The following is an 18,442-nucleotide window of genomic DNA, read 5'->3' as shown; positions in this document are numbered from 1 at the left end:
CCGCGTCCCCTGCATCGGCAGGTGGACTCTCAACTGCTGCGCCACCAGGGAAGCCCCAGAACTTACATTTTTATTAATTTTTATTTTGTACGATGTGTAATATGGTGGCACATGCTTAGGATTTATAGGTTGGAGATAGGTATAGTCAAACAGGTTTGGGGACCACTAATCTAGAAATAGATGGGTAGGTTGGAGATAGGTATAGTCAAACAGGTTTGGAGACCACTAATCTAGAAATAGATGGGTAGGTTGGAGATAGGTATAGTCAAACAGGTTTGGAGACCACTAATCTAGAAATAGATGGGTAGGTTGGAGATAGGTATAGTCAAACAGGTTTGGAGACCACTAATCTAGAAATAGATGGGTAAATTACTAATATGGATCTAGCTCCCAAACTACCAAGGAGTCAGGAAAGCCTCAAGATAGGATTTTCATGTCATGAGTTTAAGAAATGTAAGCAGACGCTGCATCCTGCTTGGTGTCCACAGAGTTTTCCTTTACTTTTCCTCCCAACCCCTTCCCTGTGTCCGAAGCAGATTCTCCTTTCTAGGCCCAAGTTCTCAGCCATAACTGCTGGTTTCCTGCGTCCTCTTCTTTCTGCCACCATTTCTTTCCTTTACCTCTTTTTCCTCCATAATCAAGGTATCTTCGAATTGCCTTCCACCCAGATGGACTCCTCTCCCAGCATTTTAATTGAACTTCTTTCCAGTAGAACGTTTCCAAGACTCTCCTGGGCGTGTATACTGTGCTCAGCCATTTGTCTCAGAAATACCATCATGTACCACTCTCCCATGAACTGAGATAATAGTCTAGTCCATCTGTCCCTGGAGAATTACAGAATCCTTAAGACCTACTTTTAGCCTGGTACCTTTAGTCCGCATCACTAGTGTCAGCAGTTGTTATGTAACTAACAACTATAAAGTAAAGTTGGCTTAATCTGGAGTTGGGGGGTGCAGGGAATGCCTTTCAAGAAAATACATGTAGCTCTGAGGGTTAAAAACTCTTAAGAGCTCCAAAATGAAGGGAATTTCATTATTTGTAGAAAATAAATTCTCACCAGCTAGTAGCTAAAGATTCTGTTTATTCTTTACAGCACCATGGATCTATGGTGGCCAGCAAACAGGGTTCAATAGTAGAAAGTTGATCTCAGTAAAAATTATTACTTAGGAAATGTGAATGCAAGAATAGCACATAGAAAGTGGTGTCTATACAGCTGATCACAGACACATGAAGGAAGGAGCCCAGCTGAGCTCAGCCTAAATCACCATGAGAAAAATAAATGGCCAGCTGATACAAAAAAAAAAAAAAAAAAAGCAAGTGGTGTCTCTGCTAAAACACAGCCAGCCAAGTACTGTGCAAGGGGTGAACCGGTGTGAAGTGGCCTGCTGGGGAGCTGATGGACGAACGGATGAATGCAGAGTGGGTCACCTGAGGGAGGAAACCCAGGGCAGGATGGGGAAGACCAGAGCTGCTGCTTCTTTGTTCTCACCTCTAAAGTATCATTGCCTTAGAGAAGGGCCCTAAGACGAAGAGCCGGGGAGGGTGAAGGGTGAGCTGGGACAAAGTGAGAGAGAGGCATGGACATATAGACACTACCAAATGTAAAACAGATAGCTAGTGGGAAGCAGCCACATAGCACAGGGACATCAGCTCGGTGCTTTGTGACCACCTAGAGGGGTGGGATAGGGAGGGTGAGAGGGAGACGCAAGAGGGAAGAGATATGGGGGTGTATGTATATGTATAGCTGATTCACTTTGTGATACAGCAGCAACTAACACACCATTGTAAAGCAATTATACTCCAATAAAGATGTTTAAAAAAAATAATAATAAATAAGCTGGAAAAAGAAAAAAAAGACGAAGAGCCCATGGTGATTCCTAAGAATTAAGTCAGGAAGGTCAAGAAGAAACCCCCTAACCTTCCCAGAATCTATTGCTCGAGCACAGACTGTTAGGTGTTCCCTCATTATCTGCATCTCTTTATCCAAATGCATTTCACTATATGTATAGTCTCTGTTAATCTTGACACAGTAGAAGTCTTTTTTTCCTGCACTCCTGTGACTTGAGACTTGTTTATGAACAGGATGCTCGAATGTTTGCTCACGCTACCACTTCTTTTGTGATGATGGCTGTTGCATTGACATCACGCTGGCTTGCGATGGAGTGGAGCAGTGTCCTGATGGGTCTGATGAAGGTTTCTGTCAAAATCGTGAGTTGACTGCATCACATTTTGGGGTAGAAGGGATGTCTGTATTGTCACAATAAATGCAAACTCAGTAGTGCTCTTTTTCTGCCTTGTTTCAGGTATAACTTCATGTGAATGAGCTATGCCTTAAATTAAATGAGTATTTACTATGTCTTTAATGCGAGTTACAAATGTCAAATTTTGATATCACTTACGTTTTTAAGAGATTGTTTTCAATTTTCTACAAGATTCTTCCTCATCCTAAAAATGCTGTTTAGCATATGCTTTTTTAAAAACTGAAATGAGGGACTCCCCTGGTGGTCCAGTGGTTAGGATGCCGTGCTTCCCATGCAGGGGGTGTGGGTTCAAACCCTGGTTAGGGAACTAAGATCCCACATGCTGCACAGCCAAAACAAAACAAAACAAAACCAAAAAAAAAAAAAACTGAAATGAGCTAACGTTTTCTGTTGATAGATTTTTTAGAAAATTTATGACATGAGGGTGTGGTTAGTCCAAGCTGTAAATCAGTCTTATAATGCCACGTGTATAAACGCTCACCGCAATAAAGGAAGAAGAGCTGTGGAAAGTTTAATGAAGTACTGGTTTGAGCAAGGATGACGAATCTCAAAACCTTAGGTTTAAGTTGTGTCTTTGTCTCTTTCTTTATGTGAACTTTCAGAAAGCGAATTATTAGAAGAGAACTGATTACTCATTTGAAAACAAGAACAAATAGTTTTTTATGGGGCTCTGATATATCTTAGATGAATAAGTTATCATTCCCAAATGTCCATGACTTTAAATCTACTGCAAATTTAGTGGTTTTAGCTGAAGTTCAGAAAAGAAACCCAACAACTGATAGTAGCTCTTTCACCCTCAGTGAGCCTTGACCGCAAGATGGTGACCCACACGGCTGTGGCACAGCCTAGACCCACCGGACCAAGCAAAGATGCAGGCAGGGGCTCCTTGCGGGAAAAGTCCCAGAAAGCCACTGCCCCAAAACAGCCACCTGCGTCATCAGCCATGGAAAAGAGGAATCATTCTGCCTTTTGGGGACCAGAGAGTCTCATTGATCCTGGGATGCCAGGTAAGGGCTTGAGGCAGATTTTCACAAAGAGTCTCATTTTCTATAATGACACTTGGCTCAAAATAAGGTTCTATTTGAAGAATGTTAAGGAAATATCTTAAAAGAAAGGATGGAGTTAAAATGAAGAATTGGGCCAAAAAGAAAAAAAACTTGACATTTTCTCTGATTATTTATAGTAAGGAACACCTACCAAATACGTTCATGCATACGTATGTATATACATACTCCAGAGGTATCAATACATTTATCTGTAAATAAGTTAGAGTTTAAAAGTTTCAACACCTATGTTAAGGAAACTAATGCCCTAAGTGTTAAATTTTAGGTTATTTTGAGGCGAAGCAGCATAACCCCTACCTATTTATGTAAATCCTGTTCACACCAAACAAGTGAATGTGAAGAAAATATTGTATTATGTTGAAATGGTTGCATGTGCTAATATCTCAGCATTATGCCTCCGGTTTAACTAAATCTGTCATCTTTTGCTTTTCTAAAAATATGGTTAATAATATTTTAGAATTCATGCATACTCCTAGAGCATTACAGGATTCTGCTGTTTGACAACTGTTTACACTTTTATATTTGCATGATTGTATGACATAGGAGACAGAATATAGGTTATCACATTTCTGTATGCTTTTGTGCGTGTCTTTCAGTACTCAAACTCTGCATACATTTTACTGAAATAATCTGTCACTATTTCAATAACTACTTTATGAAACTTTTTTGTTCATTATAGAAGATACAGAAGTTGCAAATAATAAAAAAACAAAATGACTTAAAATACCACCCCTTTATTGATAACAACTTTTAATATTTTGGTATATTTCCTTCCAATCTTTTATCTACTTTGTAGATTTTATTTTATTTTATTTTCACACTTTACAAAAAGCATCCTTTATTGTGCATAAAAGTCACTGAGAAAAATAAGGATCAGAGTCACTGGGATTTTCAAAGAGATGAAATGCACATAAACATAAAAAGGAAGAAAAGCCATCAAATATGGTCTAATATTTCTGTTCTTTAAGAACTATTCTGTTTCTGTCCAAATCAGGAAAGCTACTCTAAAAACACTTAAGTAGGGCTTCCCTGGTGGCGCAGCGGTTGAGAGTCTGCCTGCCCATGCAGGGGACACGGGTTCGTGCCCCGGTCTGGGAAGATCCCACATGCCGCGGAGCGGCTGCGCCCGTGAGCCATGGCCGCTGAGCCTGCGCGTCCGGAGCCTGTGCTCCGCAACGGGAGAGACCACAACAGTGAGAGGCCCGCGTACCGCAAAAAATAAATAAATAAATAAAATAAAAATACTTAAGTAGTAGACATTTTCGTTCCTATATATATTATGTTCTCAAGGCATTTTGTCTTGTTTGATTTAAATTAATATCATGATGTGGTCAAAAACAGACATATTTCTATTTTGAATTTTGAAAGTTAGAAAGGTCAAATAATTTTCAAAAAGAAACAGGTCAATACCAGAGTCAGGGCTCATAATTAACATTTTATTAATTCTCTGTCTCAAAATTTGACCATGAATGTTATCCATTATAAAATTTGAAAAAAATACAATTGCCTTAGGTTGTCCTATTTAAAAGTTAGATCACAAAAATGACTTGTAAAAATTGAGCATTGAGGATGAAATGTAAGATAATTTTATTTCTTCACATTTCTGCTCTTATAAGAGTCATCTAAAGTGAGTATTTCTACAAGTCTCCATTCTGACCAGGGCACGTATTCTGGATAATGTCTCTATACATATATCCACTGTATGGTTGTATAACTTACTATTGATTTAGCATTTATTTAAATGTAAGCAATAAAGTACTTTAAATTGTTATAGTCAAAAGAAAATCAATAAGTAATCACCAAAGAAGAATATCTGTTCTACCCCCTGAAACAATATATTGTCTATAAAATGTATTTATGTTAGAAATCGAAAACTTGAGATGCTCTGTCTCTTCAAAGCTTCCTGTAAAACAAATGTATTAAATTCTTACTTATATTTCCCAACACATGTGCATGCTCACATATAGATGCACATACAAACATTCAATAAGTAAAGGGAAAAATCACCTAAATAATCACATAAGAAAGATCTTTTTAAAGCCCTCAGAATGTGTACTATCACTATACAGGTTTGTGATTTGTTAAAAATAGATCTAAATTCACCAAGTATGCAAGATAACTTCATGATCAGTCTTCAGAATAGTTCTTAGAATTTAAAATTTCCTATAAATAAAATGACTTACAGATCTCTTTGTTACTCACATCACTCTGTTATTGGTCAAATCAGTCATACAGTCAACTGGGTCATTCCATCATTGGATGACTTGAATAATTTTTTTTTTTTTTTTATACAGCAGGTTCTTATTAGTCATCCATTTTATACACATCAGTGTATACATGTCAATCCCAATCGCCCAATTCAGCACACCACCACAACCACCACCCCGGACTTTGTAGATTTTAAAGTGCTTCAATACAAATATGTCTACAAAATATCCTACAAAAGGCTTTTCTTTCAGACAGTTTAGGTTAAGCGCCCTACGGATGCCTGCTTTTGTTTATTCCTTGCTCATACTGCCACCTAATGGGAGAATTTTGCCACTCCTTCCAAACCTTGGGATTTGTTTGACTCCATTTTCTCCATATGGAAGGTTTGTATGGAGAAGACAGTCACCTAAGAAACAGAGTAAGGGGAGACCAGGTGTTTTGGGCAGCAGGGATGAAGTTGACAGAGAGAACAGAGTTCTCGGAGGCCACAACGGGTGAACTCTTGCTCCGTCACCGTGGACGAGAGGCACACATGAACTTGAATGAATTAGCTGAAGGCAGAGTGAAGACCAAAGGCCAATCTCCTTCGTTAGGTTCTAGTCATGGCTCTGCCTTTTGAACCCTGAGTAATCGCTTCATGTCTCTGGACCTCAGTTTCCTCATCAGTTAATAAGAGCTTCAACCAGATGACCCCTAAGGCCCTTCTAGCCTGGTATCTGTTTGGGGGAATATGAAACGCCTGACGCTCGCGCAGGATTCCATCAGCCCTTGTCCGTGCTAGATATTGCTCTGTGATCCCAGCTTTATCTCCTGGGGGTTGAGGACTCAGCCTCAGAACCCTTTTGCAAATAATGCTCCAGGCTGCCACCACCGGTTAATGATAGTTGACACCCAATCTGAAATATTTTTGCATCTCTATTTTTTTTTTTCATTTTTGGCCTTGCTGCATGGTGCAGCAGCATGTGGGATCTTAGTTCCCCGACCAGGGATCAAACCCATGCCCCCTGCAGTGGAAGTGCAAAGTCCTAACCACTGGACCGCCAGGGAAGTCCCTGCATCTCTATTTTTGTTCTTTTTGATAATAAGCCTTTGACTTGGGCTATGAAGATGTAAAGAATGGAGTTTCACAGATGCAGAGAGATTAATATCCAGTTATTATTTATTCTATGTATTATTTTTCCTAATCACTAAAGTAATATGTATTTACTGTAGAAAATTTGGAAAATATAGAAAACTATAAGGAAGAAAATTTAAATCATCCAGCAAAACTCACCATTAACATTTTGTTGCATTTTCTTCCAGTTACTTTTACTTATATACATACACACACACATTTATTCACTTTTAACAAAATTAGGATATTTTTACAAAACTTTTATTTTTCTCACTTATGAGTATTTTCATACGTTATGAAATGTCCATCAAAAACACAAATTTTGAAAGTCCAGGGTGGGAATTCCCTGCCGGTCCAGTGATTAGGCCTCTGTGCTTCCACTGCAGGGGGCACAGGTTTGATCCCTGGTTGGGGAACTAAGATCCCGCATGCTGCGCGGCACAGCTAAAATATTACAAAAAAAAAAAAGTCCAGGGTAAAGAAAGTGGGAAAGAAAGAATAGAACCTTGAAAGTGTTAGAAAGGGCTCCCACAACACATGGTTTCTGTTTGGACAACATCCCCCTTCTCCCTCCTCTTCTGTTATCCCTGAGACCACCAGACTGGAATCCCCAGCCTCCAATTTCATGTGATTTGAAATTATGTTGTATTCAGCATAACATAGTAGACTTAAAAATGCATTATTGTTTGTGACCTGTGCCTGAGTTTTACAAGGATTATCAGCTAGTACAGTAAATATGAACAAGTTAATTTTTCTGCTGCTTCCTTCCCCCGCAGACTTGTGAGGATAAATAACACTTAACTCATTGAAGAGACGCTAAAGAGATACTAAGATTAATACTAATAATGTGTACAGAAAGTAATGAGATGCAGTTTTTCATGTATCACATTGGCAAAGGTGAAAACATAATAATAATGCTTATAAGAGTACAGAGAGGGAGATACTGGTGGGCCAGTGGTTAAGAATCCATCTTGCAATGCAGGGGATGCCGGTTCGATCCCTGGTCAGAGAACTAAGGTCCCACATGCCGCGGGGCTGCTGAGCCCGTGAGCCACAACTAGAGAGAAGCCCGTGCACTGCAATGAAGAGCCCATGTGCTGCAATGAAGAGCCCATGCGCTGCAATAAAAGATCCCACGTGTGCAACTAAGACCGGATGCAGCCAATAAATATTAAAAGAAAAAAAAAGAGAGAGAGTATGGGACTTCCCTGGTGGCGCAGTGGTTAAGAATCTTCCTGCCAATGCAGGGGACACGGGTTCGAGCCCTGGTCTGGGAGGATCCCACACACTGTAGAGCAACTGGGCCCGTGCGCCACAACTGCTGAGCCCGTGCGCCACAGCTGCTGAGGCCCGCACGCCTAGATCCCATGCTGTGCAACAAGAGAAGCCACCGCAATGAGAGGCCCACCCACTGCAGCGAAGAGTGGACCCCACTCACTGCAACTAGAGAAGGCCCGCGCACAGCAACAAAGACCCAACGCGGCCATAAATAAATAAATAAGACTTGACCTTTAAAAACAAATCTTTAAAAGAAAGAGTACAGAGAAACAAGTCTCACATACTTTTGGTGGGATTCAAATTAGTACAGTCTTCCAGAGGGCAGTTTCTGAAGCTTTGTGTGTATGCCTTGACCCAGTTATCCTGCCCTTGGGAATTTATGCCAAGCATGTCACTAAGGATGAAGTTAAGGGTGTGTGCGAATATGCAGTTCCACCAGTGAACCCACACTGCGTCCTCTTAGAACCGTTGGAGCAGATCACAGCGTCGCAGCGGGGCTTGCGCTTCCTTGGGATGCAATAGCACAGTGGCTGCGCTGTTGAAGATGGTTGCAGTTGCAGGGCCTGTTGCGTGCGTGGCCCAAGTCATCCATTCCCAAGGCTGTCTGTCCCCTTGTGTATGACCCAGCCGAAGGAAAGAATCTGGTTTCCAGCTCTGCAGAGTGCTAGAAAAGTGGCGGTGTATCCACCTTCACACTGAATCTGCTTTTTTGTTTGTTTGGTTTTGTTTTCGAAATGAGAATTCACGTTCAGCCCAGCAGGTTAGCCAGATTCTGTAAGGATCCGGATTAAGGCATGGAGTTAGTAGAACGCACAACCTTCTGTGTGGAGGTGAGGGTTTCTGCCTGCACGTTCCCGGATTCCCATGCCAAATACGCCAAAGCCTCGCTGTTCGCCTTATCTCTGGAGGTAATGAGCAAGCAACTCCTACCTTTGCCTTACTATGGAAAGTATTTTATTCAGAGAGGACATTCTCACAAAGGATATTTAAAGGGATTTTTTCACATGCCCCGTATTTCATATTTTCATTCCGTTGAACTATCTTTATTCTAACTGAGAAACCATTTTGAAACTATATAGCAACACCTCTGGGAAGGTGGTTTGAATGTGTTGAAGTCTATTAAGCTGAATAGTCTATTATGTTCCAACATGGTGGCAGGAATCAACTGGATTCTCAAATGAATGGAAATCCAGCTAAAGGAAATGTACTTATCACAAATGAAGATAATCAGATGGTTATTTCCACAAACTTATTTTGAAGGGAGTCGTCCTCTTTTGTTGACCTACTCACTTGTTTGGACAATGTCATCTAATGAGCTATAATCAGCAGATGCCTTTAAGCATACGCAAGTATTCTGGGGCACTGAGAGAAACGTTGGTCTTGGAAGAGGCACCTCCTACCTTCTATGAGGTATCAGTCTAAAAGCTTTGGTCACTGTAGTGAGGACTACATAATTTTATTATTTGAAATCTATAGATGGTTTATATAGTAAATTCTGTTTTGTGACATCTGACCCACTTGGGTCAGTCCCAAGGAACCACTTGGTTTTAAACAAAATGACATGGTTTATTTTATCTAGAAGTTAGTTGAATACCTCCAGCATTCTGCTAGGATTAAAATATTAACCTCCAGCCAAATACAAAGATGTTCGTAAACACTGATAGTTTTCTTAGCCTGCCTCCAAGAATGAACTTGGAGCTCCTTTTAACTAATTTTTGACAAGCTGTAGAGGCTTTTTCAAGGCTGCCTAGTACAAACAATATGAAAACAAGCAAAGAGAATGCCAATGAGTTTTATGACTGTAATGAGGCCTAAATAACATTTCCAGCATGAGCAGACCAACTGTCACTGGTTAGCTGTGCTCTCGTCCTAGGACAATGCAGAGCATTTCCTGAAGAGAGCTTCCTCTTACCTGTTTTGCAGACATGCAGTGTGGTCTACCAGTGAATAGTGAGAAAGGACAATTCTGTGGTCTGTGTTAGTTGGCAGGGGTCACAGGAAGCTATAGAACATTCTGGAAGGGAGACCCATATAGTAGCCACTTTCCCTGCTGGTTTTCCAACTTCCCTTTGGAACATGCCTGCCTGTTCTATGGTGACTGAAAATGAAATTAAAATAGCTTCCATCCGGCTTCCAACTCTCTCTGTGAATGCATAGCTATGCGTGATAAACATAACACAATAGATCATTCAGAAGAGGGGAAAAATAATTTCCTAACCCTTCTAAAAGGATCATTACCAAAATGAATTATTTGCATAAGTAAATGATGGCATTTTCTTGTTTTGTTCTGACTGCTGTGTTGGTTAGAGCCTATGATAGGATGTATGGAGGTGAGGCATTTTTCTGTGCCATTCCATATGCTGATGTCTAGGAAGAGTGAATCAGGCAGTCTGGAAAATTATGGTCAGTTCCTTCAAAAATATGGAAAACAGAAATTCACATTTCAAATACCAAGATGGCAGGGCAAGTCCCCTAGGAAATTCTAGAGTCCATGACAGTTGTGTCTTCTGAAGTCTCCTGTGTACACTGCCCTCTCCCTAATACCTGATCTCTCCCAGATCCTGTATCACTGGCTTTCTCTCCCCAGGATATGAAGGCATTTAAGAAAATACTTTTCAAATGTGACAACTGAAGATTCAAAATGAATTGTATAGTTTTTTAAATGAACCCATCTCCAAGGCAAGGTCTCCTTTCCAAGAAAAATTAACCTGTTTCTCTACTGCATCCCTAGTAGAGCCTTGTCCCAGACCTTCCTAAGGAAATGTAAATTTGTGATTTTGCCTAGATTTGAGTATTAATTTGCTAAAATATGAGTAAATAAATATGGTATCAACTATAAGTTCTCAGAGCTGTGACTTTGAGAGCAGTATGGTTCAGTGGAAAAGCTCCTGCTTTGGATCAGTCCTGGGTTCTAATTCCAGTACCACTGATTACTAGCAACCAGGTAATAAACATCACTGAACTTCATTTCCTTACCTGTAAGAGGATAATATCTTCTCACAGTGTCACTACAATGAGATATTATGTGTAAATATAATTCATGTCTCTCAGTAACTGCTAGCACTATATGAATTTTTGCTAGAACATTCAAGTCCAGTGGCAAGAGAGCTACAAGCCTATAAGATCGTTAATTCAAATCAAAAATGGAAACAGTGTAGGGGTGGTCCCAGTCCTGAGTTCCTCTCCAGAATTAAGATGAACAATCTCTCATCTTCATTGGAAAGAGACAGAGGGGGGAAATTGTGAATGCAGTTATAGGCATACCTCGTTTTGTTGGACTTTGCAGATACAGCATTTTGTACAGATTGATGGTTCATGGCAACTTTGCGTTGAGTAAGTCTATTGGTACCATTTTTCCAACAGCATTTGCTTACTTCGTGTCTCTGTGTCACGTTCTGGTAACTCTTGCAATATTTCAAACTTTTTTTGTCATTATTATTATATTTATGGTGATCTGTAACCAGTGATCCTTTTTTTTTTTTTTAGTTTATTGGGTTTTTTTTTAAAAATATAAATTTATTTATTTTTGGCTGCAGTGGGTCTTTGCTGCCGAGCATGGGCTTTCTTCTAGTTGCTGCGAGCGGGGGCTGCTCTTCATTGTGGTGGGCAGGCTTCTCATTGCAGTGGCTTCTCGTTGTGGAGCACGTGCTGTAGGCGCACGGGCTTCAGTAGCTGTGGCACATGGGCTCAGTAGTTGTGGCGCACGGGGTTAGTTGCTCTGCAGCATGTGGGATCTTCCCGGACCAGGGCTTGAACCCTTGTCCCCTGCATTGGCAGGCGGATTCTTCACCACTGCGCCACCAGGGAAGTCCGATCCTTTTTTTTAGTTGAAGTACAATTGATTTACAATGTTGTGTTAACTTCTGCTGTATAGCAAAGTGACTCAGTTATGTATATATATATATATACATTCTTTTTTTAATATTTTTTTCCATTATGGTTTATCATAGGATATTGAATATTGTTCTCTGTGCTATACAGTAGGACCTTGTTGTTTATCCATTCTATCAATATATATAAAAGCTTACATGTGCTCACCCCAACCTCCCACTCTATCCCTCCCCCAACCCCTCCCCCTCGTCAACCACCAGTCTGTTCTCTATGTCCGTGATTCTGTTTCTGTTTCATAGACAGGTTCATTTGTGTCATATTTTAGATTCCATATATAACTAATATCATGTGGTATTTGTCTTTCTCTTTCTGATTACTTCATTTAGTGTGATAATCTCTAGTTGCATCCATGTTGCTGCAAATGGCATTATTTTGTTCTTTTTTATGGCTGAGTAGTATTCCATTGTATATATGTACTACATCTTCTTTATCCATTCATCTGTCGATGGACATATAGGTTGCTTCCATGTCTTGGCTACTGTGAATAGTGCTGCTTTGAACATAGGGGTGTGTGTATCTTTTTGAATTGTAGTTTTGTCTGGATATATGCCCAGGAGGGGGATTGCTGGATCATATGATAATTCTATTTTTTGTTTTCTGAGGATCCTCCATAGTGTTTTCCATAGTGGCTGCACCAACTTACATTCCCACCAACAGTGTAGGAGGGTTCCCTTTTCTCCATACTCTCTCCAGCATTTGTTATTTGTTGGCTATTCTGACTGGTGTGAGTTGGTACCTCATTGTGGTTTTGATTTGCATTTCTCTAATAATTAACGATGTTGAGCATCTTTTCATGTGCCTCTCGGCCATCTGTATGTATGGCCAGTGATCTTGATGTTACTATCGCAAAAAGATTTCGACTCACTGAAGGCTCAGGTGATGATTAGCATTTTTTAGCAATAAACTATTTTTTATTAAGGTAGGTACATTGATTTTTTTAGACATGTGCTTGCGTACACTTAATAGACTACAGTATAGTGTAAAAACAACTTTTATATGCACTAGGAAACCAAAAAATTCATGTGACTCAGTTTATTGCAGTAGTCTGGAACTGAACCCATAATATATTTGGGGTATGATTGTATTTTATATTTTTCCACTGGATGAAAGACAAGCCAGTTAATCTTCTGAAAAGAATTGGAGACTGGTAAATTTTGGTGTTGTTATTTCTGGCTCATTATTTTTAAAAAATTAGACATGAGTTCTCAGCCATGTGATCTTTCCACTTTCAAATTTATTACTGGTGACAGTACTCACTGAGTGCCCGTCATTGTGCACTCCTGTGGTCATTACAGCAACCTAATGATGTGTTCAGATCATTACCCACAGTTTTAGATGCAGACAATGAGGCACAGAGGGTTTAAGACTTCAGACAAGGTCACACAGCTAGTAAATGATGAAGCCAGGATTTAACTTAACAGTCTTATACCAGCCCCAGCGGGAGGACAGCTTGTGCAGCAAGCCTTGCTGTGTGCTCGAGGACCTTCTGTCTTAGCTACAGAGCCAGGAAGCAGCTACAGCTCCATTGAGCCCTGCTTGTATGTACTTTCTGTTAGGGCATTAGAAACAAAGAAGGAGGAGATCCATGAGCACTGGAGTAGTTGGATTGGCTACTTGTAGGGCTGTACTATGACTTTCTGGGCCCTAGGCACTTCATGGGCCCCTTCCTCCATTAAAAAAATAATAATAATAATAAATATATATATACACACACACATATATGTGTGTGTGTGTGTGTAAAATTACTGTGTTGGTATGGAGATGAATATGACATGGGCTGGATTCACTATTATATATTTATTATTATTATATTCCTGTTTTTTGTGATTTTCTTTTTTTTTTTGGCCACACTGCCCTTGGCAGTGAAAGTGCAGAGTCCTAACCACTGGACTACCAGGGAACTTTCCTGGTTTCTGTGATTTTAAAAGAAATTAAAGGGAATTCCCTGGCGATCCAATGGTTAGGACTCAGTGCTTTCACTGCCGTAGCCTGGGGTCAATACCTGGTCAGGGAACTAAGATCCTGCAAGCCTCTCCTTGTGGCCAAAAAAAAAAAAAAAAAAAAAAGGAAAAGAAATTAAAACCTTTTTGTGGGCCCCTAAAAGTAAAAGTGCCGTGGGCCCTGAGCTCTGTGCCCGTCGTGCCTAGGGGACAGGTCAGCCCTGGCTTTGCGATGGCTGTAGGCGTTCAGTCATGCTCCAAGGTATGGGTAGAAAGAATCTGAATAAATGGAAAGCCAAGATTTCAATTAATGGCGTGAGCAAATGGAACTGGGAATGAAAATGGCTTAAGCAGGGCACCCCAGCTGCCCACACTGGTGAGTGCTTGTCCGGGAGAGAAGGCAACATGGAGAGCCTTGAAGATTTGACCAAGGGATCTTGCACGGGCTGAGTCAAAAAGGATAATAACAGAATTTAGCGACTTCCATACCCAAAGCTAGTTGAGAAGGAACAGTACCGTCCATGCTAAAGCTTTCATCCACCCGTGACAAAATGAGGAAAGTAAGCACAGTGTAGTGAGTTTTTTATAAGGCTAAATTTATTCGGTTTAAAGAACTATCCTTTTTATGTATTAAATCCTTCATGATTTGGGCTTTTAGACATATCCTTACTTTACAATGAAGTGAAGGTGATAGCCTTAGTAAATGGTCATTTCTTTTAATATCTTTACTTGGCAAAATTAAAAATTGACAACCCTAAATTGGCCCCTAAAATTATTTTGAATTTTCATTGGTCCACAAAATCCGAAGGTGTTGAAATCACCTCGCCATGTGGACAGGAGCCTAACTTTACTATGGCCCCAGTGCTACGCCAGCCCTATCATCTAGATTCAATATTCCCTGTCCCCATCTTACTGGGACACAGGTGTCCACAGCCTCAGGGGACAGTCACTTTCGTCCATGGACTGAGGAGCTCAGCCACAGTAATAGCAGTTCCCTGGCTGGCTCTTTCCCCTTCGGCTCCTCCATGGTCACTGTCTTCTTTTACAGTCTCACCCCGGATGTTCCTCTTCTTTTTCCTCCCCTCCCTATTTGGGAGGGAGTGGGGTTTCCACCACTACAGTAAAGTAGACAAGGGTAGAAATCAATTTGAAAGATACATCTGGTTCTCTAGCCTGCAGGAAATTGCTTATGCCTTACGCATCCCTCCCCTCGTTGGGCTCGAGTTTACGAAGGAAGCCCAAATTATTGGCTGTATTTAGGCTGGCACGCGTGGTCTTGTAGAGGCACAGTAGAATGCAGTGAACCTGCCGTGGCCTTGGCCGCGAGAAGCGAACATGGGCTGATCTAACTGCACTGATGCTGAGGGAGTGGGATGAGCGGCCTCTGCAGACACACTCCAGTAGGAATGTCTGAAAGCAGAAAGGCCAGGGACGACGTTCTTGCAGTTCCCGAGGCATAGGTGATGGAGACCTAAGGCTGCGTGTGGCCGAGAGGCAGAAAAGAGGTCTGCCTGACGTGGTGACCGATGGGATGAAGGGCTGGGTGAAAAGGAGCATTAAGGATGCCATAAGGAAATAACTGTATCGACAGCCCCTTCTGATTAACAGCACTAACACGTGACTACAATGGTCATTTTAAACCATTGCTTTTTCTGGCTCTAGTAGGTATCTGGAATAACTCTGCAGTTTTCCATTTTGCAGTTGATTTTGTGATCCTTAGTGAATTCATGTATACTTCTTATTACAAATTACCAAGGCATTTTAGGTGCTACTTTTGGTGGGGTTTTTTTTTGTTTGTTTTTTGCGGTACGCAGACCTCTCACTGTTGTGGCCTCTCCCGTTGTGGGGCACAGGCTCCGGACGCTCAGGTGCAGCGGCCATGGCTCACGGGCCCAGCCGCTCCGCGGCATGTGGGATCTTCCCGGACCGGGGCACGAACTCGCGTCCCCTGCATCGGCAGGCAGACTGTCAACCACTGCGCCACCAGGGAAGCCCTAGGTGCTACTTTTGAATAGTCTTATTTTAGTTGCAGGTGTTAGGAACATTTCTGTTGATGCCATATGAGTAAAGAAACTTTAATTTTTTTTGTTCGTTTCTTCATAAAATTCCTCATGTCAGCAGATCATTTCCAGTTCCTTTCATTAAGCACTATATTTTGCAAAAATCTCACCTGAAATTACACTACAGCCCGAGGGTAACTCCTTCATTACCATACTGTCAATATAATAAGCCCACAAATGCTATGAATTCCTAGATGGCAAATAGTAGAATGACACAGCCATGGCTCATCAGAACCTGAGATAAAAATCCTGAGATTTGATCTTTCTGTATATTTGCTCTCAGTAGTATAACTGAATAAAACAGGTAAACAGTTAACAACCTGTCATTAAATCAGAAGTGCTGGTTTCCACCAACAAGCAGTTAGACACACCTGAGTTTAAATCTCAGCCCTATGACCCACTGACTACTTGAATGAACCCAGGTAAGCGCTGAACCTCTCTGAGTCTGACCAGAAAAAAATGCAGCTGTTAATCCCTGCCAAGCAGCATTGAGGTAAGAAAGTGAAGTAGCATGTCTGAGTGCCTTATGTATGCTCACTGTTCATTTTCTAAAGGAAGACATGTCTGGACTGCATGGTATAAAGTCCAAGTACCGTTGACTTCTCTAGCTGAAGTCTTTCCCTCCTTCTCCGGGTCGGGGAGGAAGTGCTGGGACAGTGTGCTTTTTCCCCCATCTCTGTCCAGTGGTTTTTCACTAGCCTCACACTCTGCTTTATTAAGTTGGTCATATTACTTATCTCGAGTTTTAGTATCAAACATAGGCCTGTGTTTATTGGAGAAATAAAGCCCGTAAGTCCTTTCTTTAAGTCCATCCTTAAAAAATAAATAAGGATCTGTTTTCATGTCTGTTCCCTGAAGTTTCTGATGTACCTTCAATATGTTTTATTTATTTTCCACAGATAGTGGTTCCTCAGGGAAGCACAGAAAAGAGGAAAATTATATTTTTGAGTCAAAGAGCAATCGACGAGGAGGGGAACACCCAGCCCCAGAAGCAGGTAAACATTTACCTTGGAAATTCATTGCAGAGCAGAAACATTTACGGAGCCACATATCCTGTAGCTGAGGTTATTAGATGAATCTGCAAGAGTCCATGATAAGAACAGGGATCTGTGGGTCAGAAGAACTAGTATATTCTCATCTCCTATATCATACTTCATCTTGGGACTCTTGAACTAGTATCTTCACATCTTTGGACCTCAGCTTCCTGGATAATCACTACAGTCCCGTCCAGGTGTAACATTGTGTGGAACGAGTGATGCTCAGGACATAGTGGTTAAGAACCAGATGCTAAGGTTCAAATCCTTCGTCCATCACTAACTTGATGACCTTGGGCAAGTTATCTTCTCTCTCTGGATCTCAATTTCCTCATTGGTCGATGAACATAGTAACTATACCTGCCTCACAGAGCTGTTAGGGAGAATAAACGGAACGGTCATTATAGAGCATGTAGCATATCGCTTGGCTCATGCAATAAGCCATATAAATGATGGCTATTGTGATTGTTATTTGTGATCAACAAGGGCAGAGGTCTTAGAGTACCCAGTTCTCTCTCCAAGTGCTCCAGTGACAAAGACGGAAGACAACAGGAATGGTGAAAGGGTGTAGGTGGTACAGGGGATATTTAGTAAGTGGAAGAAGAATACTGTAATTTCATAATTTGGGTTATTTTTAACTAGAAAGAAAATACTTTCAAGATAGTCCTGTAGAAAGGTAAGTTTTAATCCTAAATCTCATAAACTAATTAGTAAAAGAAAATTTAGGAGAACAAAATATGATTATTAAGCTATGGACCTAAACATTGAGAAAACTTTCTTTTTACACTAGAAGTAGTCTTTGTAATATCTGAACAATAGTCAAGTATCATTTTTAAATAATAGATGGGTAAAATAACCCAGGTATCAAGTACCTAGGTGCTGTCCAGGCTGCTGGCCTGCTGGACTTAGCCTGTCCCAGGATGTTTGAATAAAAACACCCATCGCCTTTCGACATACAGAGAGAACCGGGCCTGCCCCTTACCCCCATGCCCAGATGTATCCAGAGAGCCTCAGTTCTGATTGCCCGGTGCCTGTCCTAATTATTACATATTTGAGTGTCACTCCCAGTCTTAGGAACAGAATACCCAATTCATCCCCTTAGCTGGTTTCTAAGAAAACTATGGTGATGTGTTTTAGAAGGGGTTGGGAAATTTTAAATCTCAAATTACCTAAACTAAAGAACACTGAAGAAACTATGCCAACTGAGTATTTAAAAGTCAAGAATAATTTTCAGTATCCTAGCAAGCATTTTTTGGGAGACTTCATGTTCTTTGTCATCAAAGCATTAATCAGGAATCAGATTTGACAGTTCAGCAACCTCATATCTGACTTTGGCAAACAGAAAATTCCCCTAGATTGTATGCGGTTTTATTGTTGCCATAGCTGCCTCTGAGCCCCAGACTTGGGATTGGGGTCTTCAGCCACAACAGCTCCCTTCCCCTGCAGCCTAAACGCTGGTGTTTTCAACAAGTTGAACTCACTTAGAAGGGCAGCCTCTAATCATTCTCCTACCCTGAACAAGCAGAACTGGGTCTGGGTATTGGGTTCCAGTTGGTAAGAAATGGTTTGGGGTTCCCAGGGTTTCTTTGGGG

The 18,442-nt window shown here is 41.0% G+C and overlaps 1 protein-coding gene across 4 annotated transcripts in view; it reads left to right on the top strand.

Moving 5' to 3' along the window:
* The window catches only part of LRP11 (LDL receptor related protein 11), a 55,597-nt gene that overhangs the window by 23,440 nt on the left and 13,715 nt on the right, over positions 1-18,442 (top strand). For all 4 annotated transcript variants that reach the window (XM_079939324.1, XM_079939323.1, XM_079939322.1 and 1 more), the window contains exons 4-6: positions 2,083-2,208; positions 3,062-3,268; positions 16,716-16,811. In XM_079939324.1, the coding sequence (XP_079795450.1) occupies positions 2,083-2,208; positions 3,062-3,268; positions 16,716-16,811 (429 nt within the window). The remainder of the gene's footprint in view (positions 1-2,082; positions 2,209-3,061; positions 3,269-16,715; positions 16,812-18,442) is intronic.

The sequence above is a fragment of the Stenella coeruleoalba genome, assembly GCF_951394435.1.
Source record: "Stenella coeruleoalba genome assembly, chromosome: 12".
In the NCBI taxonomy this organism is placed as follows: domain Eukaryota; kingdom Metazoa; phylum Chordata; class Mammalia; order Artiodactyla; family Delphinidae; genus Stenella; species Stenella coeruleoalba.
This window is presented reverse-complemented; position numbering and strand designations above follow the sequence as displayed.